This window comes from Polypterus senegalus, chromosome 6 (assembly GCF_016835505.1).
Source record: "Polypterus senegalus isolate Bchr_013 chromosome 6, ASM1683550v1, whole genome shotgun sequence".
NCBI lineage: Eukaryota > Metazoa > Chordata > Cladistia > Polypteriformes > Polypteridae > Polypterus > Polypterus senegalus.
Genome location: NC_053159.1, coordinates 21018586 through 21042726, shown reverse-complemented (window position 1 = coordinate 21042726; position 24141 = coordinate 21018586). Strand labels below are relative to the sequence as shown.

General features: G+C 36.3%; 1 protein-coding gene across 4 annotated transcripts in view; it reads right to left on the bottom strand.

Annotated features, from left to right (window-relative positions):
- rerea (arginine-glutamic acid dipeptide (RE) repeats a) overlaps positions 1 to 24141 on the bottom strand; it is a 338260-nt gene that overhangs the window by 172554 nt on the left and 141565 nt on the right. For all 4 annotated transcript variants that reach the window (XM_039755537.1, XM_039755539.1, XM_039755540.1 and 1 more), the window contains exon 2: positions 16606 to 17050. In XM_039755537.1, the coding sequence (XP_039611471.1) occupies positions 16606 to 16906 (301 nt within the window). In that variant the 5' untranslated portion in view covers positions 16907 to 17050. The remainder of the gene's footprint in view (positions 1 to 16605; positions 17051 to 24141) is intronic.

The window sequence follows — 24141 nt, the reverse complement described above, 5'->3', positions numbered from 1 at the left end:
CATAAAGAAGATGTCACAAAAAATTAAAACATTCATCTCTGATCTAATGTGAAGCACACAATAGTAAGACAAATACTAAGAGGTTGATAAATTTGCCTCCATTATACCTCATTAAGTTTATTCTTGCATTTGCAGTCTTTACGGTGGCATGCTGTAAGCATATACAAAGTTAAGGTCAGCTAAGTCAAAACCAGAGGTTTGCTACATAAAGACAATATTAACTTTGAATGTACAACAGGGAATCATTGTTTGAGATAACATCTTGAACAATACCGACTGTTTTGGGACGAATGAAACACTGTTAGCAGTGAAATATTAGTATTGCAAATGCAGAAATTTCACACTGAGCTATGTGGCCTTGGGGAGCCTCTCTCTTTTAACCAACATGCATTCCCAGTTCAAACCAAAGCATTTATTTATACTGTAGAATGCAGGCTTAAATACGAGCTCTAACTCATTCTCTGCAAAGATCTGTTAGTATAGTTGAGATGGTAAAACAACTGAGGTGGAAGAATTAAACTGGATAGTGTGAAAACAAATTATTTAAGATGGGAATGGAGTCAAAATGAAATATTATATAACTGCACAAAGGTGTAAAACGAAGTCATAAAAATTAAAAGTATATATAATTTCGTCACTTTTAACTTGGATTTTAAAATTTTCAAGCAGACTGAATCAAGATAGTTTCCTTCAAATTTACACTTGTTGGACAAACATAAGGTAGATATATAGTTCAACATGTTACTGTGTGTGTAACAAATTTTATTATGTAGAGTATATACACATACTGTACATACACCCATACATACACATACTGGGGTTGAAATCTAAGTTTGGAGTGCCACATGTACTAGAAATAAAATACACTGCATTTTTCATTCCAACGGAGGATGCATAACAAACATTAGCAGTGCTTTTACAAATCACACACAAAATGATGTGATAGATATATAGCAACAGGACGGCCACATGGACACTTGTCCTTTAATTAAGGGGTGTGTGTGTGTGTGTGTGACAACTGTACAAATGTCTTAGGCACTTGACAAAAACACTATAAAGTAGAAATGTGTCACAAATAATGTTAAGAACAGTTTTTTTATTAATCAATAAACTTCACAGAAGTTTACCAAGTAGTGTGGTTGATACTAGGACGTTTGAGATCTTCAAAAGAAGACTTCATGTTTTTTTGGAAGAATTAATTGGATAAGACTGGCAAGCTTGGTTAAGCTGAATGGGTTGTTCTCATCTAATTTTTTTCTTATCCACTATATCACGCAGTTTCTGAAGGTACATGTGTTGTAGGTTGTTCCAGGTCTCTTGGAGAATGTGCCATAGTTCCACTACAGACTTCAGCTGTTTTACTTGCTTTTATCTTTACAAGTAATCCAAAACTGGCTCAGGGCTCTGTCAAGGCAGAAGCATCAACTGCAGGATTTCCTGTTCCTCTTTTTGCTGCAGGTTTTTTTTTAATGAAATCAACTCTTGTTTGCATAAATGCAACCTCACACCTACAGGGAATCTTCACCATGCTTTACTTTTGCCTGCAGCCATTTGGCTTTATTTCCACTTCAGAGGAATGTCATTTTGTTTACAGCTCCTTCATGAAGACCACTTCTGCTAAAACTTTGCTGGACTGTAGATGGGTATACCAGGGCTCCTGTGGTTTCTGCCAGTTCTGACCTGATTGCAGTACTGGACATCTTCTGATTTCATAGGGAAATCACCTTGATGTGTTTCACAGTTTCGATGGTCAACAACTACATTTATAATTCTCAACCCTGACCATTCGTTTATGCTTCTGCAGGAGAACTTGGTCAGCACATCTGAAAATATCTATTTGCTGTGATGTTTCTGCCTGAAGAGAGCTCGATGATGCAGGACGACCGTGTTGTGTCTTCTTGTTATGCTCACTATAGCCACGGTGTAAGATCTGCAGGTTAAACCACCAAGCCTACCACAACCTCACCTTTTAGAATGGTTGTCCCTTGCCTTGTCTTAGTTTTACTCCCTCTTCAAAGATGTTTCTGTTTCAGTTATTCACTTTGTTTCAACCTATACACGTTATTTATCATTAGCACCTGTCTGTTAAATTTGTTTAACCAAACACTCAGCTGTATGCCTATAAACATGTCACATTTTTACCTGGAAAGTGGTCTGTTACTATGTTAGTTTCTTTAAGGACATTCAAATATCTAATTGTATTGCATCACTTTTTGAAAAAAAGAATGTTTGGAATTCTAAAATATACTCTTTTCTGCTCAAATCCAAGAAAATTAAATCTAAGAATATTTTTTAATATTTTAAAACCCTGAATGAAAACAAGCCTGTGTCCTGAACAGACACTAAAAGAAGAAAGATGTATCCTCAAAATTCACAATAATTATGTAAACAACACGTTATACTGATGTCAGACTACTTCATATTCTGAATCTGCACTTTGAAAAGATGAGGAATTACTATAGAAAGATGTAAAAATGCAGCAATTCTACCAGGTCTGTATAGAATTAATGTGACAAAAGTTGCAAGCTATTACCTGTGGATATCCAACAGGATGCATATGCATGAACAGCAGAGCTCTTAAAATGTCACTATAAAACTAATTTTTCCACAGACAGTCTGTGAAGTGTGTACATTAGGAAATGCACAACCGATGTGCACTCTTCTCCAACAAAAAAAAAAAATCTTATGTTTTTCCTTCTGCACTCATGTGATATATTAAGTTTAAAGTTTACACAAGGCTTTAGCAGGCTTTAACTAGATTGGCACATTTTAACCACACATTTGGAATAATTTCTTAACTATGCAAATAACACACAATTCACATATATTTCACCACGAGGCAAACAACTCACTCCTCTGATGTTAAAGATACAGTAAATGTCAACTGTACGCCAACTGAGTTTCATTAATACCCTCTATCCCATTTGAGTGGCAGCACAATACTTTGACCATCTGGTGCTAGGAAACAAACACGACACAATATTCTGGATAGCTTGTAATATATCCAGATTGCATATCATCACAAGCAAAATTCACATCCCTTGCACTTAAAATGAACTTAACCAACTCAGAAAACAAACCTGCTATGCCAGAGTGCTCTTCACGGACTAGAGCATTTTAACACCCACGTACCATCAAAGTTGACTACCAAGCTCATAAACTTGGGACTTAATGGTACTTTTGGTAGTCAAATATTGGATTAGCAGAAGTGTAGCATCACTTCCTCCACACTATTCATAAACTCATGCCACCACTGTTAAATGCCTTTTCATCAACAATGATGAGATGGCTTACAAAAAGTTTTGCCTCATGATACAGTGGTACACAGACAACATTCTCTCCCTCACAGATGGCAAAACCACGGAGTTGGTGACAGATGGCAGGAAGCAGACCAGAGTACTATCTAAAATGGGGATGCTGTGGGGATGTCATCAGCTTTAAATTTTTCTTCTTCGGTGATGACCTGAAGTTGGCACAACACTTTTTCAACAATTGTCAAGAATGACCACCTTTATTTCCAAAGAAATCTGAAGAAAGCCTACATGTCTTCATCTACGCTCTTTAATTTTTTTAGATGCACTGTGGAGTCCTCATGCCATCGCTCTACTGTGATAAGCACCTGCTCAACTAAGGACTACAACACTCTACATATGGTACTGAACGCAACCAAAAAAAAAAAAGCTTCCTATTATTCAGGACGTATTGTTACAGAATTCAGCCACCCTGCAGGGCTACATTTTACTATACTCACTTATAGGAAATTGTACAAGCTCATGACCACTCACTCTTCTAGTGTCAGACTACTTAAACAGTTACTCGTACTCACAACTGCACGTCTCTTCCTCAAATATATCATCCAACACTGTATTTAATAGTTGCCACGTTCTTTGTCTGCAGTTGCTATTGTACTGCTGCACTACAGTCATCAGTCTGTGGGAGATATTCTGAATTTCTATGTACTATGTGTACACCTACCAATTAATTTGATTTTGAATTAGTTTTAGATAATTGATTCTTTGATACTGTTCACTGGCCACAAATGTGGGTGATCAAGCAATGATTTCTCCCTGTTGAAATTTCTCAGTGGCTGAACAGGAGTGTCTCAAGGTTTCTAGAGTGAAAACTTCCATTATAATCTGCATCTGCACAAATACTAGTGGAGGCAATTGGAAAAGCAAGTTATTTAAAAAATGTAACATTTTACAGACAACAAACATTATAATCTGTTTTTATTCATTTTCAATGTTTAACAATAAGGTCTCAAATTAAAATCTGGAGTGTTATTCTTAAGCAAATACAAAAAATTGTGCTTTCTTTAAGTATGTACTTTTCAATGATCAAATGAAAAAAGTAATCAATCAGTGATTTTCTTGGAGAACAGTTTGCTTTGGATCTTCAAACAACATCTCAATGGAACTTTAGTATTAATTTCAACTACACCTTTCCAAAGCTTTGCATTACTTTTTCTACAACTATTTTTCTTTCAAATAAGAGACTAATTAACATAACACATGACATTTTCCTTAAACATATGAAAACAAGCAGAATTCCCAGCCACTTTTGATAGAGCAAAGTACTGCCAGACTATGACAATACCACCACCTTGCTTAGCTACATTTTTTTTAAACAAGGAAAGGAGTGTTAGCTTTTTTTCCTGAGGTTGTGATTAAGGTTACCAGTGGTTTCTGCCTTATTTTGAACAGATGCCATTTTCTGCCCACTATATTTTAGAGTGTTTAATAAAAATATTAACCTTTACTGAGACAGGAAAGGTCTGCGGGTGCCTATATTTTGTTCTAGACTTTGTGTCACGTCAACAAACATTTTACTTTGGCAAAAATCAATCAGGCAGGAATTAAGACTGGAACATTGACAGATAGACATTTGTTTCAATCTTTATCTATTTAAAGAATGTGTCTCATTCAAGGGTGAAATGCTTATACAAAGTTAAGTAAACCTTTTAAGGCTGATCAAGATTAACAACAAAACAGCAATTTTTGAAGCCTGGACTTCCCAATATTTCTACTGAATGCAAAATGATTTGCATGCTAGTCAGGGAGCTGCCAGCTTATGCCCACAGTCAGGGTAACCAAAATAATCAGATTTACATTGGGCAAAGAAATGAAAGAAGCTACCAGTATGGGATTATTATCACCCACACTCTTCTCTACATGGGAATACATCCCACAAAATGTTTTGAATTCAAAGTTACAATATTTAAATACAGACTGAAGAAGACACTTTTAAACAGCATTGTAAACATTTTCCCTCTCAAACAAACACCTCAACTGAGCAAATAATTCACTTTAGTCATAGTCTTATTCCAAATGAAATGCTGGCCTCTGAATCCGGAGACATTTTCAAATACAGATGGAAAAAAAAAATCCTTCCTTGATTTTTGCACCTTGCTATCACTTTCAAAACAGATTTACCTTTGGGTCATTTTACAGTTCCAGATCATCCATGTACTGTTATGTAAATTCTAATATACAGCATTTTTTCTATTTCTAGAGCTGATATGTAGTTGGCATTGTGTGTCAGGTTCTACAAAATTATGCAGTTCTATAAACAGTAGAATTTTAAAAAATTCATCCCTGGGCACTGTGGAGGATACTGGTGACTTGTGCCAGAGGTATTTTTATCTTACTATCTACACATTTGTTTTTTAACTAATCTAGCTGCTTTCTACTGCGGTGGGTTGGCAACTTGCCTGGGATTGATTCCTGCCTTGTGCCCTGTGTTGGCTGGGATTGGCTCCAGCAGACCCCCGTGACCCTGTATTCGGATTCAGCGGGTTGGAAAATGGATGGATGGATAGCTGCTTTCTAAGTACAAAAATGGGTTTCTGTTTTTATCCCCAACAATGATATTATTAGTTTGAATCCATTTTTTCACCATTTCTTACTCAGCGCAAATTTGTTCTTTACTAACATCTGTCTCAAACTTTCATTACATTCAAGCTCTTTTACGAATATAGAAGTAACACAATAGGAGGATGGAACATGAGACTCCATATGAGCAAGTTGTTTTTTATTTTTACTTTTTTTTTTTTTTTAATTCCATTGACTTGGCTGTAAAGCAGGAAGGGATGTTTTTGGAAGGATTTGATATAAACTAAAATAAAAGGGAACATCACAGAGTCTTTGACAAATTGAATAAAAATTAAGTAAGTGTTCACCAACTGTAGAAAAGAAAAGCTTTTTAACTATTAGAAGAATGCCTTCAGCTGTCATACACAGGTTTAAACACAGCAAGCACTATGGTTGGGTTTCATTTTTGAGGTTAAAAAAAAGCACATTTTTCTACAAGGTTTTGGTATATGAATTCCAGGCAATTCTGGAACTGTCAGTAAGCCGATGTTGATTAGACAGCCTGAAAGGTTATAAGATCATGCACTTGGCAGGTGTCAAGACTGTATATCATTAGACATCTGAAGTCTTTCAACAATTCAAGAAAATTAGGTTCACTTTACACAACAGAAAAAGATACATCAGACTTCCAAGAATAATGTGGAATATTATAAACACCCACCAAATTACAACATTACTATCACTAACACAGTACAGCTTTGTTTGTACTGTATGTAACATAACTTAAAGATTTTATTTTTTCCCTCTTAACACTTTTTAGCACCAACAACACTATGATAACAGAACAGGGACACCTTATTAAGTTGTGAGAAAAAAATGAATTAAAATAAACTTAACATGCCTTACAGTGAATTTGTAAATTGAAGGATGAAACCTGACTATACAACACACTTTTAAGGTTGCTAAAATGCTTTACAAAGTAAGGAAGAAAGTGGAGACAGTTTTCCCCCCCAAATTTGTGAATACAGAATACACCCAGTAAGTAGGCAGAAGAGCAGTTAAGGAATCACTTATGTCCTAAGGCCTTACTGAAGCTGTAGTTAGAAGTAGAAACCTATGATAGGAAAACTGGAATGACCCAGCAAAGCATGGAATGTCATGTGAAACAAGCAATCAAAAAGGTCACCGAGTGACACTGAGCGGGATAGGAATACAGAGAAATATACTCAGCAAAAAAAGAAACGTCCTCTGACTTTCAACTGTTTTTACTTTCAGTAAACTTAATGTGTAAATATTTGTATGAACACTAAAAGAGTCAACACCATAAGACATAAACTAAAAATGTTTCACAATGTGTCCCTGAATGAAGGGAGGCTCAAAATCAAAAGTACCAGTCAGTATCTGGTGTGGCCACCAGCTGCTTGAAGTACTGCAGTGCATCTCCTCCTCATGGACTGGACCAGATTTGTCAGTTCTTGCTGTGAGATGTTACCCCACTCTTCCACCAAGGCACCTGCAAGTTCCTGGACATTTCGGGGGGGAATGGCCCTAGCCCTCACCCTGCGATCCAACAGGTCCCTGACGTGCTCAATTCCTTCGACGATAAACACGAATCCGTCCATCACCCCTGGTGAGACAAAACCGTGACTCATCAGTGAAGAGCACTTTTTGCCACTCCTGTCTGGTCCAGCGAAGGTGGGTTTGTGCCCATAGGCGGCGTTGTTGCTGGTGATGTCTGGTAAGGACCTGCCTTACAACAGGCCTACAAGCCCTCAGTCCAGCCTCTCTCAGCCTATTGCGGACAGTCTGAGCACTGATGGAGGGATTGTGTGTTCCTGGTGTGACTCGGGCAGTTGTTGTGGCCATGCTGTACCTGTCACGCAGGTGTGATATTCGGATGTACCGATCCTGTGCAGGTGTTGTTACACGTGGTCTTCCACTGCGAGGATGATCAGCTGTCCTTCCTGTCTCCCTGTAGCGCGGTCTTAGGCGTCTCACAGTGCGGACATGGCAATTTATTGCCCTAGCCACATCAACAGTCCTCATGCCTCCCTGCAGCATGCCTAATGCACGTTCACGCAGGGACCCTGGGCATCTTTCTTTGGGTGTTTTTCACAGTCGGTAGACAAGTCTCTTTAGTGTCCTGCGTTTTTAAAACTGTGACCTTAAATGCCTACTTTCTGTAAGCTGTTAAGGTCTTAACGACCATTCCACTGGTGCATGTTAATTAATTGATTATGGTTAATTGAACATGCATGGAAAACATTGTTTAAACCCTTTACAATGAAGATCTGTAAAGTTATTTGGATTTTTAAAACATTATTGTTGAAATACACAGTCCTGAAAAAGGGACGTTTCTTTTTTTGCTGAGTATATAAGTCAGCTTTAAAGAGAGTGGGGTTGTGGAAGATGGGATTGCAAGTATGCCAATTTCCAGAGGGAACAATCGTGCTAGACACAGAATAAATTAAAAGGACATCCAGGAGAATTTAGGCTTTAGGAAGGCAAACAAACTATCTTAAAGATAAAGTGGGAAACCAAGGGCAGGTTCTAGGAGAAAATCAGTAGAGTTAAGTATTTTACAATTCATGAAATACCTAGAAATCAGCAACCTAATTTTAACTCAACAGTTGGTGGGAAAGAGGAACCAAGGCCTGGGGTCTCATGGTCTCATTCATAAAACTTGCATGTATTCAAGTGTGAAAATTTACATATGCCAAAATAAAATCTGATTTGTTAAACCTAGCCTAGTAAATGTACATATGTGAACAAGCCTAGTTGCCTCTATGAAACCACCACATATGTATTGTGTACCAAGAGGAGCGGTGATCCTGGATAGCAAAAGCTGCATGCATTTTAATGGATCATTCACTTTTATTGCATGAAGCAACACCACAAACTAGCATTGAGCTATGTGCCTGCAGCATGGCATAATGAATAAGTATAAACTGCTTCTGATAATGTAGCTTACTAACACACAGCCTAACTAGCATAACTACACAAAATATTATAAGCAGACATTCTCTTAAATAAAGAAACATATGATCTACAATTCTTGATTTAAATCCCTTCCAAGACAGTGACAAATGATAAGGTCCAACAGATGACCCTAATTCAAAGAATTAAGCAGTGTAAAATGGGGAAAAGAAAAATTGGTATACAGTGGTACAATAATCAATGATCTCAGAAAAAAGTATTCAAGACCAATTCAGATCAGCCACCCATCCCTATAAACGCAACTAACCCACAAACAACCAACAATAGAAGACTCCCTACGTTCTATGAAATACAAAAAGATTATAAAGAACAAAAGCCACCAGAGGTGCTTAAACCATGGACACCACCTAAATCATCATTGCTCTGTGCGTTCTGGAGGAGGGGTGGGGTGTGTGTGTGTGACGGCTGAACACAGGCTAAGGAGAAGTGCTCGGATCTGCTCACAATCGCTTCGCTCAAACCCTCCTCCCCACGGCGCGCTACGCTCCTGCCACTTCGTGTTATGAAGGGAGGGAGCTGAATGCATGCTAAGGAGAAGTGGACTTTATGCTGGCTCTGTGCTGCATCTGCCAAGATGCTTTTTCAGCTTTTCGCTCTGCGTGTCAATCATTTAAAAGCCTGTACAGCAGCTCTTATCCTGTCTCATTGTCTTGTCTTGCGTGAAGTTAAAATGTTTTATAATAGAGAGATGTTACTCATATCCTTAGCCCGACATCCACATATCATATGTGTTTACAAAGTGTGTTTTAATAAGTTTACATGTGTTTAAAGCATGTGGGATGGGTATTTTAAGGCTTAAAATATTTTAAAAAATGTGGTCTTTCTATATCGTGGACTTTCACCTATCACGGGTGGGTCTGCAACGTAACTTCCACGAAAGGGGGGGATTACTGTATGACTAAAAGCGAATGAAATCGCTGATGGTTGAATAATACCCAGGTTGAATAAAGAGATCATTACAGTGGGATAGCGCTAGTTTTAATGAAATTATTTAACACAGGAAGTGTTTTTATTAGTAGTATACAGAGTGCACTGGCCTGAAAATTATATTCAGTTTAGCAGGTCAGAATACATGCAACCGAAGCCCAGTGTCACCTTTTAAAGACCAGGAATACGGCACCCCTGGTCTGCATTACAAAGAAACTGAAGTCCGGGAAAAAGACGAACTGAAAATACTTTAAAAGTAATATTCTGAACTTGTAATGTATTCTTCAGAACAATCTGGGAGTTAACCAAAACTTCAGAGATGTAATAAGAGAGTATGTATTTTTAACCCGTGGAACTTGCAATACCATAACTCAACAAGATCTTTAAGCACAATAGTTTTTAAGTATATTCTATAAACACTATCCTCCTGAGTAACGTGTTTTGTTTTAAAGGCAGCAAACCTCATTACAGAGTTCAATAATCTCATGGCAGAGCTCAAGAATGTTTGTTTAATTTTACTGACTCTCTAAAAGCAACCACATTATCTCACACATCAGCTTAGTTGGTCTGGGTAGCTGTATATAGACTGGACTGCCAATACTGATGCTCTATGTAAGAAAGCTCAGAGCAGACTATACTTTCTGAGAAGGTTGGCATCCTTCAACATCTGCAGTAAGATGCTGCAGATGTTCTACCAGACGGTTGTGGCGAGTGCCCTCTTCTACGCGGTGGTGTGCTGGGGTGGCAGCATAAAGATGAAAGACGCCTCACGTCTGGACAAACTTGTTAAGAAGGCAGGCTCCATTGTAGGATTAAAGTTGGATAGTTTAACATCTGTGGCAGAGCGACGGGCACTAAGCAAACTCCTGTCAATCATGAAGAATCCACTGCATCCACTTAACAGGATCATCTCCAGGCAGAGGAGTAGCTTCTGTGACAGACTTTTGTCACTGTCCTGTTCCACTGACAGACTGAGGAGATCGTTCCTCCCCCACTCTATGCGACTCTTCAATTCCACCCGGGGGAGTAAATGAGAACATTAATTTTATTTTAATTCTTTTCATTTTTATTATTATTTAATTTAATATTGTTTCTTTGTATCAGTATACTGCTGCTGGATTATGTGAATTTCCCCTTGGGATTAATAAAGTATTTATCTATCTATCTATTCATATTAGGAATTCTCATCCAATTTTAACTAAAAAAAAAAAAAGGCCAGTCACAAAAAATATTTTCAGTCCATTTTCTAAGCTTTACAGTATCCAATCCATATTTTACAATTACACCTCAAGAATTATGAATGTATAGTTGATACACTGAAGAAAAAAAAACCCATATAAATATAGTAAATGTACATTTTAACAGCAAAAACCTGTAGTGCAATTAATGTTTTAAAATCAGTAAAACCTGTAAGTGCATATATATTTACATTTAAGCAGAATTTAACTGCCAATATCAATTAATTTATTGTCTGAGATATATATATATATATATATATATATATATATATATATATATATATATATATATATATATATATATATATATATATATATATATATAAAATCCAGTGTCTGTCTGTCTGTCAGCTTTTCAAGAGAGAACTACTTAACAGATTTAGGTCATTTATTTTTTCCATAATTTGCTTAAACATTCCGGCTGATTTTGCAACTTCTCTCATTTATGTATCATAGTTCACTTATGGTACAGGTTTATTTGCACAAATCCAAGAGACACGCAGTGGGCTGAGGGGAGGGAGGCAGGGCGTTCCTTACCTCCACTTAGCTAGCAAACGAGAAAACCACTTTAATGGATTTAGATTAGGTATCCTCTTTAATAAATCCCCGGTGTGCGCTCAGGTAAGAAAATCCCTACTAATGTTTATGCACTACTGTTCTAGCGCCCGTTATTGTAACAGGCTTAATGTCTAGTTTTTCTATAATTTGCTTGAACATTCCGGTAGATTTGGCGACTTCTTTCATCATGCTAAGAATCATAGTTCACTTGCAGGAGCGATATACTCCTGCTAATTCGAGACAGAGGCTGCGGGCCGAGGGCAGGGGGAAGAGTGACGCCAGGAACAGGGAGCCAGGCAGGGCCCTCCTCACTGTCCTGTTTCACTACTAAGTGGGCGGAGCTGCAGGGGACAGCTAGAATGTATATATTTGTTACAGAAATGGTGAAAAGTACTTTTTTTTTTTTTTTTAAATTAAGTCTTGTAGGTAGATAGATAGACAGACAGACAGACAGACACAGACAGACAGGATACTTTATTAACCCCAAGGGGAAATTCACATAATCCAGCAGCAGTATACTGCTACAAAGAAACAATATTAAAATAAATAGTAATAAAAATGAAAAAAAAAAAAAAAAAAGCAGACAATAACTTTAAGTAATGTTAGCATTTACTCCCCCGAGTGGTATTGAAGAGTCGCATAGTGTGGGGGAGGAACGATCTCCTCAGTCTGTCACTGAAGCTACTCCTCTGCCTGGAGATGACACTGTTCAGTGTTTCAGGTACATTACAGAAAAAAATAAACAATATGACAGCTTATAATTTATAAGGATTTTATTTTCTTTAATGCCGTATGTATTATGGATAAATATTTTTGTACATATTTTATTAGTTAAAGTGTGTGTTTTAAGGAAATTTTATTTATTTTTGTATTTTCTGTCACTGAACAATAAGCCTACAGAATTTCATTTTGCTAATAAAAAAAATGAACAGTTAAAACTTGTGATTTATAGTTTAACTATAAAAATACACTTTAATATAAGACACAAGACTTCTAGTTGTCTGGTTATGCAGGAGATTAGTGTAATAAGTTGTTAATGAGATAATGAAAAATGTGTATTGGAATTGGATGATCAAGTAACATGAAATCGGTGATCAATATCAGCCTTATAAAACCTGATCAGAGCCTACGTAGTTCACAGTAGTAATTTCTCATAGACCAAGATTTCTCATTTAGTCTCAGTACAAGTCCATGCCGTCAATGGATTCCCTATGAAGAATATTGCAGCATTTTTAGAGAGGTAAAGGTTGAGGAGATAGTTCTTTGCCTATAGAATGGCATCTCTTCTGAGAAAAAGTAAGAGTATCTTCAAAAAGTTGTTGAGTTGTGTGAAACTGTTGAAAAATTTGGTAGAAAAAAGAAAACAAAGCCCCACCTCTAGCTAGCTATCATTAAGCGTAACATAATTTCATATACAAATTTATTATTTCTCTTGGCAAAACAGTTTCCAGAGGTACAGGCAAATGTAACAAATGTTTTGTTTATCAGTCCACGCGTCTAATTTATTTTTTTGCAGTTAACCAAACATCAATTTGTTTGCCCTTATATCGGAGTCCCAAAATTAGTCAGAATGTACACTGAACAAAAGAACGCTAAAGACCAATTTAAATTAACAAACAATGTTAACTTAAAGCTACACAAATTGAGGAATACAGCATCCACTGTGATTTAGCATAACTGTAATCAATTCACAAGCTGGCATTTTTATTGACTTCTCGCTGGCTTATAACTGTCACTCAAAATGAACACATCAATAACTTTAAATACTTTATATAATTCTGTTTTACACTTTTTTTCTTGAATTTGACACATAGAACGTAAATTTTAAGATAGGAACAGTTACAAGTCAATAACAATAGATACCATTTACTTTTCAATTCTTAATAAGGGAGACCCCAACACCTTTAAAAGTCTGATTTAATTGTTGCTTAAGATAGGCCATTTAGAAATGCTTGCTTCAGTAATTTGTCTGATGCTTATGAAGGTCAAAGCACTGTTAAATAAGCCAATTTTCTGTAAAATAAATAAGTAGATCAAAATGAGGCACACAAATTTTGATCCATGCAATAATAGTTCATGTTTTAAATTTGCAATTTTATGGAAACCCACTGAACTGTAAAATAAGCAGAGTTTAACTGAATGTAACTCTAAAGTAACAATAACTTCTAACAGGGAAATAATTTTGAAATGCAACAGTTAACACTGTAAAGATAATTTGTCATTGACCTGAAGTAAGATTTAAAAAAGATGAAAAATTCAAAGCAACAATGTAGGTGCTACTCTACTATGCAACCGTTTTAAGCAGAATCTGCATATTACAGTACTTTAGGAATGATATATTCCTATTATAAATGATCACAAGCTTTTGCACCTGAAATTTAGTCTACCAGCATAGCACTCTACAACCACAGAATATGAATCACCCTGGTAGTGATGCTCTAATCGACTGGCCACCGATCCCAATCGATCAATGTTCACTACAAAAAAAAAAACCTTGTAATCGAAAACTCAGCTAATCGCAAATATGATGTTTTTCACCACCTGCTTTTCTAAGCTATAGGGTAATTTTAATTGTAGTTCTTCTTTATATGAAGTATTACAGTAGGCACGTTTTTATTGCTGAAGCAAGGCAGACTTTACCAGAGAGAGATAGAAGGATGGAATATTAGCCTTTTAAACTGAGAGAAAGGAATGGGAGGAGTCATCCTGCGCAATTAAAGAAACGGGAAGAAAAGCTACTTTAATGAATCCAGACTTTTTTTTCCCCCTTTAATTAAAACAAACAAAGCTTGTCTTAATCTGGATGGCAAGTAAGCTTATATCAAGTACAGCAGCTCACTTTTTCAATCAGAAAAAGAAGAGATTAAAAAAAATCAAAATTGCTGCTTGTAAACAATAGGCTTGTTAGCTTAACAGCAAAATGCATCTATTTTACTTTTTAAGCATGTTAGCCTTGTATCTTCCTGATAAGCAACTTATGAACATTTGAGAGATTTGCATCTTTTGTAAAGGTTTGTACTGTGTTAATTATTTATTTGTGTGTGCCATACAGTATAAGTTTTGATAAGAAAAAAGTACTGCATAATTAAAATGGTAATCCACATTTATAATTATACCTCAAAAGTAAGAAATGTCTAGGTTGTACACAGGAAGAAAAAAAAACTGCATACCGTATATACTCTTATAAGTACAAGTTGGGTCATGAAACCCAAAAAATCTATCATAAAATCAGACCCTGACTTGTACACCTGTTCAAATATATGACACTTACATTTTTGCTTTTTTTTACATCTTCTTGCTTACTCCAATCTCACACCAGTTTCTCAGACACATCAAATTTTGTTGCAGCACCACAATTATCAATTTCTTTCGCCACTTCAACAACTTTTAATTAAAAACCAGCTTCATATTTTCTTCTGATCTAACACTCCATCGTAGATAAGGGATGCTCTTACGATAAAGGTGCATGAGGGTATGAGATACAAAAAACATACAACAGTGCAATCATCTCTTTGGAATAGTTTGAGTATTACCGCATGGTCATGCAGGCACAACACAAAGAAAAAACAGGCAGTGTGCTCCATGGTTGCTCTCTCAGGTGGGCGTTCGCCATATCAATCTCTTGGATCAATAGAGTTTTCTGCATTCAACTTATATGTCTGACATTATAAAATACCGGAAATTATACAGTAAAATAAAGCCCCGACTTGGTCCAGGTGCCCTATTTATTCACTAGGGTTCTAGTTTTTACTTCCATGTTTTTCAATCATCACATTTAAACAGAAACATATTTCTCAATGTGGTGGCCACTGACATTTGTCATTTTAGTGAATGAAATAAAAACATGCTTATCAGAGAAGTTAACATGAAATGTGATCAAAAATTGTGACTGCCTGCTATTAACATTTTGTATGGAACACTGCATACAGAGTTTAGATTAACACAAAAGTTGAAAAGGAAACAGTCGGAGTATTGTGCACTAATCCACTCACTGTTGTTCAATATTACTTTAACCACCAAATTGCCAACATCCACTTTTTAAAAGGCATGACTATATATATATATATATATATATATATATATATATATATATATATATATATATATATATATATATATATATATATAAAAAACAGATGAAAGAAAGAACCAAGGTACTGACACAAGCCCAGGCTGAGTGTCGTAATAAGCAAGAATCATAAAAGTTTTGAACTTTTGGTTTACTGTTCTTAACAATTGTTTACTACATTGACATGCTTAAATTTGAAAAATATACATATTAGAATTTGATGAATCATTAAAGAACGGAAGAGGAAACATTGAGAACAATTTAAAAATAACAACACTGCATCAAATTTTAGCAGCAAAAAAGAGAGATAAAGATGAGAGAAATAAATGCTTTGTGCTATGGTTGCTTAATTCCAAGTGTTAATGCTAAAATACATTCAAATCCCACTTAACCTTTTTCCTCACCTAAAAGATGAGCTCAAGCATGACAAAGGAAAAGCTATGTGTTAGAAAACGAAGAAATTAAAGGATTCAGCTGCAACTGTAATATTGTCTTAAGACCAAATAACTAAGTAATAATGCATTTGTGCTTCTACCTGACCTTTAGAATTCCACTTAAATAAACAGAAGGAACAGCTTCAAATATGTAAAAAAAAGATAACATTAGACAAAGGCAATGTAAAACCTTTACAGTACTGACATTTTCAGTGTATACTATACACTGGCATTTAACTCAGCTAGAAATATGGGACGGAGGTGTTTTGGAGAGTTCTGAAAGCAAAGAATAAAAGTAATAAGGCAAACGAATACCAAAAAAACAGCTACACAAAAACAGTGTTGCAACTCTATAAACAAAAGCTGTTAAATGACCGTAAATGTGATAAACGCTACACTTTAGGCATGGATTACAGATGTCTCATGTTGTTTTTTAACTGCCTGAAAATGAAATGAAAGCTAGCTTTAAGTGAGCTAATGGCGTTAGGAAGTATCTACTTGGCCTTAACCACTTTTAATTAAAGAAGGTTGTTAATCATTAATCTAACACATTTAAATTTATACCCTCTTACCTCCTGGTCTGTAAACAATGTCATCCTCTGTGATGAAAGAAGTAATTTCACCATTTTCAGTCCGCTCATAACGAGATTTCTTTTTAGGGGGCTTTTTTTTGGTCTTTTTAGTGGATTCTTCTGTGGTGGCACTTGCATTGTCATTTTCTTCATCTTCACTATGGTCACTTTCTGCATAGTTCTTGGCACCGCCTTCTAAAGTACAACTTCGTCGTGGACGGGATGTCTCATTTTCTCGCATCTTCTCCCTTTTGTCCCTATCCCTGTCCCGATCTCGGTCTTTCTCTTTGTCGGCAGTCATGATTCGCCACGTACCTTCCTCTGTCCTCTCACGGCTGGGCCTCCGTGAAAGGTAGACAGTAAGCCTGGGCTTCAGTCTTCTGAATTTACCACTCAAATCCAGGAAAAATTCAGCCACACCAACAACCCCAGGGTTTCAGAAACGCTGCAGAGAAGAAAAAGTACAAAACTCATTAAGTATTACTATTATACAAATATATTGCAATTAATAACACTTATCTTTATTTCATGCAGAAAGGAAAACATACTGTAGTTGTGTAAAGTGTAATGTAACAAATTACTACCCCAAAAAAATACTGTGTTCTAAGACAGCTTTATGCTAGCTTAAAAGCACAATTAAAGATTATATATTTAAGTGTATGTAAACATGCAGCCTGCAAAATTATACAAATGAAAACAAATGATTTTTAAAAAGATAACATTTTAATTGCAAAATTGTATATGATGAACACCCATGTATGACCGACACCGAGCATCAGATTTTATTAAACTAGCATTGCAATTTATATCAGCAGAATGCATCTGACAAACTAAGAATGTACAGAGTAACCAATCAGGGTTTGGGAAAGTAGAATGACCTATTTAATAATAATATAAAGAATCACATAAAATTATATAAAATATTAACAGTATTAATAATAGATAACCTATTTTAATCATCACAATGTTTCTTTGTTGATGTGTAAATCATCTTGGTATGGCTTACCTTATGAAACTGTAAATATTAAATAAAAACTTTGTAAAATGCAAAAAAGCTATTAAATATTGGGAGATACAGTTTAGCAATATAAATGTTTCCTACTGTAAACATATCTGCATTTGTTTCATGTTATTTACTGTGTATTACTGTATTCTGACATCAAAAACTCTTAAGTAATGAAAATTTTATACAAAAAAAAAAACCTTTTTATAATGAAACATTAAAAGGTGTCTCTTGTTGACTGCTTATAGTGTGAAGATAGCAAAGGACAGAAACAAAACCCCCAAAAAAAAGTTAAAAAGGAAACACAGAAATAAAAGAGGTAATACTCTAAAAGAGCAGTAGTTGCAGAATGGACAAAATGTTTATAAGGCTATTAAACAGAACCAACCTAACATTCTGCAGAGTATAAGTTATAAGAACCCTGCATTATACAGTGCCAAATAAAAAAGCTCAAAAAAGTCACACGTATAGAATTCCCCCAACAAATTGGGACTGCGAAATTGCATACTACACCGGAGTAACTGCTAAATCAGGAAAGTAAATGAATAGTATTTCCCAGTGGGTCAAAAACAGCTGCAGTGGTGTTAGAATGGAAATCTTTAAATGACAGAATTATGCAAAACAGATCAAAAATAGTGATGGGGTGCAGGCAAACACTTAGCAAAGGCTGCACCAAACTATATAACTCAGAAAGGAATAACAAAAGTCCAATGACTGTTTACAAGACAAAAACACATACTGATGAAACTCAAAATGTCTTTATATACATAAACTTTCTTGACAAATTTACTATGACTTAATCCAGATATCTTTTGAAAAAGAATACAGAACAGAATGGAAATTAATATATTGGGTGGAATCAAATCCAAAGATTAGATGGATTAGTTATCCAACTGTATGCATAAAACATGCAAAACACTAACTTCACTGCTAAAATATATACATACATTCGAATAATCAGCACACATCATAAACAGAAAACAAGTCTCATCGGAATTGTTTTTCTAAATGAAGACCTGCTTCTCCTCCCTTATTCAACCCACTTCTCCCCCTCATTCATTGGTCAAGAGACCAGTGTTCAATTCAAAATGTCATTCCCATGAGGCTTTAGTTGCCTGTTCATGATGTGCACAGATTAGTTCAGAAGTATATTAACAACAATATTACACCAAAAAAGCATGTTTTGTACATACAACTGAAAAACCAAAATGTGAATTATGCAACACAAGTTCAGATTTTTTTTGTTTTTTTAATGGATGTTGTTCACATCATTTGCCATTCTACAGCACTGATCACTATTGGCTAGTATTATATCAAACTTTATTTTTTTTCCATTCTGCATGAAAACGTGATTTTTGTTCAGCCACCAATGCAAAGTACATGGGGTAAGTAAAATATAAAAATAATTTTTGAGTGAAGTATTACTTTAATGTCACCCTTTACAATATATCCTTGAAGAAAAAAACCTAAATTTCATACATCTTAAATTGACTAAGTTTGGATGAAGGAACAAATTCCAGTGAGAAGATATTGAAACATTAAAAATAATGATATTACGGCAATTACATACCAATCAACAAGTACTTTTAAAAACAGCAAACTAAAACTGAGTCAATATTTATGTAGCAGTCTAAACTTTTCACAGATGAGGTTTTCAATAACAGCAGCAGTGCTTACAAACAACACCTTTTTAATAAGTTTATAAGACAAAAACAACAAGATTCTACTACCAACCTGTGTAAATAAAGGGTTTCCAGACTATGCTGAGGTTTGCTTATTTTTTGTTCTTTTTTTTAACACAAAATGGAAATGGAAAGTCAGGTACTCTTTATTTCCTATTTTATGTTAAAAAAAAAAAAGTTACAGAATTACAAGTTTACAATTTGCAAAGTTTTTTATATAACCTCATTTTACAAAGAACATGGTTAAAAAAAAAACAAACTATCACCTCAATCAAAACTAGAGCCAGTGATGAAAAAGTACATAATACATACTTCAGATTAATAATTTGAAATGTCTAATATACAAGATTAGAGTGTACAACTGCTACTTACTGCTTTAAAAACAAAAAACACACCTCACCAAACTGTGTCTGCTAGCAACACATAATCAGATTCTACCACCACAGCACAGAACTCCTCTAACTTACAGTAGCTCTACAGTTACAGTACAAGGTCTCTCTTTACACACAGACCTATTAAATTAAAAACAGCAAGCTAAGGAAATGTGCAAAATGTATACTAGATTACTATATTTATCAGGTTCAAAATTAAGTGACATGTCTTCCAGTTAACAGCAAAATATTGCACATTTTAAGGTTAATATAGTGTTAAGAGTAACAGTAAAGATGCAAGTATGATCTAAGAAGTTATTTGACATAATGGAAAAAAGTTGATAGAGACTGCATTAAATATATTAGTGACAGTGAAAAAACATCTTTGTCCAACATGCAACCAAATTAAAAAAATACAAAGGGCAGCTTCCACAGGTCACAAGAGTATCAGCCATGAAGATGTATAACTTCTCTGCAACTAGACTGAACATACGTGCTAAGCATAAACAAGAATTAAGCAGATTTACATAGGAACCCTGAGGGCCCAGATTGCATTCACCCTGCACCCTAACTTAAGACATAATTATTCTGCTTACTCAATTTTAAGATTCTAGCAGTTCTATTTCAAATACGTGCAAGAGATGTTGGTAGTACGCAGTCACACAGTACAGTGAAATTCTTACTTGCATGCCAGGCAGGCACTCTCCAGCACCGTGATAAACAAAGTACCTCCCAGCACCCAGAATGACACAAACAAATCCAAAGGTATGCAAAAAGTGGTGAATTGCCTACAAACTAGGCAGAGAGAGAGGTATAAATCATTAAAAACACAATGTAGAAATAATGTGTTTGCCCTTTTATTGGCACTATATTATGAGAAAGCTTTGATCACTCTTTAATTGAAAAAATCACGTTGTAAACAATTTTCTTACACTAAGTCAAATTTACGTTTGGGGCAGACAGAACCTAGCTTGGCAGTGTCAGATGCAAGGCATGAACTTGAAGTTAAGCTGGTAAGGTGCATTTTTCTTTTCATTTATCTTTATCATTGGTGTACCAGAATGCCAGTTATGAATTGATCTGGTGTTATGGAGTATGGATGTCTACATTACTGTACATCCAAATTTGAACCAATGCTTCATCTAGGGCTAGTTATGCACTCAAAGCTTGAGGGAAAGTCTCCCCTACTCCAAAATTAACAAAAATAGTTTTAACAAATGAAGGAATTAATACTAACAAATGTATATATATATAATTCACTAAGGCAAGACAACCATGGAAAGCACGCCGGAAGGGGTGTGGATTCACTAAGCCACCGACAAGTGAGACGCCCATGGCGCACACAGGAAGGAGCCACGCCCACCAACTCTAAGACCATTGGATATGACGACAACTCGCAGAACCACGCCCACCAACTCGGACACGACGACACAGGAAAAACGGCGTCATTTATGTTCGCCTGTCGTAGAGTCCACATGCACATGCAGCTGTGAGCCACGTTGACTGTTCATAGAGGCATGTTTCTCGCGGAAGTGAATTGCTATATGCAGCGTGTCAAACAGTTTGCGAGGGGTATCCCATGGGATCCTTAAAACAATCCTTTAAAACTGAGGTTAAAACACAATGAAGGAAGCAGTCTTTAAAATCCAATAAGCCCTGTGCCTCCGTTTCATTACCGTCTCACTTGCTTCACCAGTGCAGGCCCTGCAACAGTCGAGACGCTCTCTCTGCAGCTGACCTTTTCTGTGCCTGACCGGTTCACACAGAGGCACCACACGACGCGGCAGGACTATCTAGGAGGAGGAATGTTTGTCACGGATGTAAATTGCTGTATGCGGCATGTAAAACAGTTTGTTTGACACGGATGTGAATCGTTGTATGCAGCGTGTAAAACAGTTTCCGAGGGGTTTCCCATGGTCTTGAGACTCGGTGGTCGGGTCTCTGTCAGTTGCTCTTGCGACAGGGCACATGACCAGGCAGTGTGTATGCTTCGAGCAAACCTTAGCAAACTGTTTTACACGCTACATACAGCAATTGGCATCCGCGACAAACATGCGTCTTCTTAAATGCTCCTGCACTTTGTACACACCGCCCTCCCACCTCGCTACCACCGTGGTCGGGTGTCTTGGTTGATTATATATAGAAAGGCAGCCAAAACTGCACAGAGCAATGAAAAGTCTACGTGAGTCACAGCTGCATCTGGACTGTGCACAGATAACAACTCGAGTGACGAGTTGGAGGTGGGCACATGAGCAGGCAGTGCATACTGGACGAGAAATCAGCAGACTAGCATGACGGAGGCAGCGGAGTGGATGTTCTTCTCCTCTCCTCCCGTTCCACCCTCCGCGCCTGAGCGCAGCACAGACGATTGTGTGTTGGTTCGTTCAGTGCATTGTTACAATATTGCTCTTCTTGCTGATTTATTACATTTCCGATTTTTCAAATGTTAATTTTCTCCCTGTGCTTAAAAATCATTAAAAAACCGGCCTGATTATGCGGCGTATGTTACGCCGTGGGTTGACTAGTATTTATTATTTTACACTCCTATATTCAGTACAAGCTCATGGCATTCCCATTCCTAAATGTCAATCAAGTCCTGCTGCATCAACATTAGAAAATCGTTTGACAAGGGCAGGTTATACAGTCCAAGTACCAAGCAATTCTTCCAAAACAATGTCATGTCAAGTTTTAAGTGTCCCTAGAATCCTACTGTCCACCAAACACTTGGTTCTCTGTGTGAAGAAAAAGTTCCTAATGTTAAAATTGACCCTCAAGTTTCCAACTGTACCGTCATGTTGTTGTTGAACTCATCTTAAAGCGAGTCTCAAACCACTGTACTAGTTCCTTTAAAAACTCTGTGAACACTTCAATCACGTCTCCTCTTAATCCCCATTTACATTAACAGAAAAGGTTCAACTCCTTCCTTTCTTCATGACTCATCCCCTGAAGTTCTGGAATCAGTCTAGTTACTTTGTCTAGACTTGTTCTAGTGCCATATCTGTTGTTTTTTTTTTTAAATAACACGGACCGAAACTACATACTGTACTCCAGGTGAGACTTTACTAGTACATTACAAAGTTTAAGCCTAACCTACCTTGGCTTGTACTCTGCACATCAAGCTGCTATTTTGTAAGCCTTCTTAATGGCTTCTGAACACTGCTTTATAGGTTGATAGTGCCAAGACTACTACGACTCATAGGTCCTTCTCATAAGGCATACTTCCAAGATTCAGACCTCAAGTTCTTTATCCAAATCTAACATTTTGACCTTATATGTATTGCCTTATATTTACTTACTTTAAATTTAATTTGCCACAAATCTACTGAAGCCTGTATTTTGTCCAAGTCCTTCTGTAATGACTCAATAGATATGATTACAACATTTATCCACCCATCAAACTTCAAACTGCAAAATTAACCAGCTTGTTGCTTATATTCCTATCTAGAATATGTAAAGTTTTTTGCTAATATGTTTGAAAAGGTATATTGTGATAAATATACAATACTAAAGATTGCTAGGTGGCTACCCAAACATAAGGCCTTTAAACACATATATCCACATTCACATTCATACAGGGTCATCTGAACTTGCCAATCAGCTTAACCAACACATCTCTAGGAATATGGGAGGAAATCAAAAAGGAAGGAGAAATTAAGTTGAAAACCCATACCGACGAAACATACAGTACCGATCCCACAAGGACAACAACCTGGAATGGGATTCAAACACAGAATGCTAGGGCAGTGGAATTGCTAAACACTGCATCATTATGCTGCCCTTAATTAAAAATGTTTCTTATAATTAAATCACATTTATGTATTTGTCCTGAACAAACTATAATTGCATATCCTGCAATGTACAATCATTATTCAGGCACATTTTCCCATGTTAACTAATGCCAGTCAACTACTACTTCAATTCATCTTCAGTATTTTTTTCTTCTATTTAAATGTTTCTGTATTGCATAATTTTTATTTTTGCTGTGTACAGCTGCGGTGGGTTGGCACCCTGCCCAGGATTGGTTCCTGCCTTGTGCCCTGTGTTGGCTGGGATTGGCTCCAGCAGACCCCCATGACCCTGTGTTTGGATTAAGCAGGTTGGAAAATGGATGGATGCTGTGTACAGGGCATGAACTTAGGCAGAAGACCTCATCAGGATGACATGAAAATAAAAATGACAGGCAGCTGGCAAGTGTAAGATGTGTTGACAAAATAAATGCTTTTCTATTTATACAGTAATGAGAAAGAATGTACAGGAAGTTGAATGATCTAGGATGTATGCAAAACTTATCTGTGATATCTCCAAAGGATCAAGAGCTACAAAACTAAGGGAAAAACGCTTTCCATTTGTTTTGTGCAAAGTAATTGCAGGTTGTGTTCTGTTCATAGCTGTTAAAGGGTTACGAGTGATTGTGAGAACAAGGCTATCTGATAGATATTCAAAGATTTTTGATTGTAATTTGGTGCATGCCCAAAACACA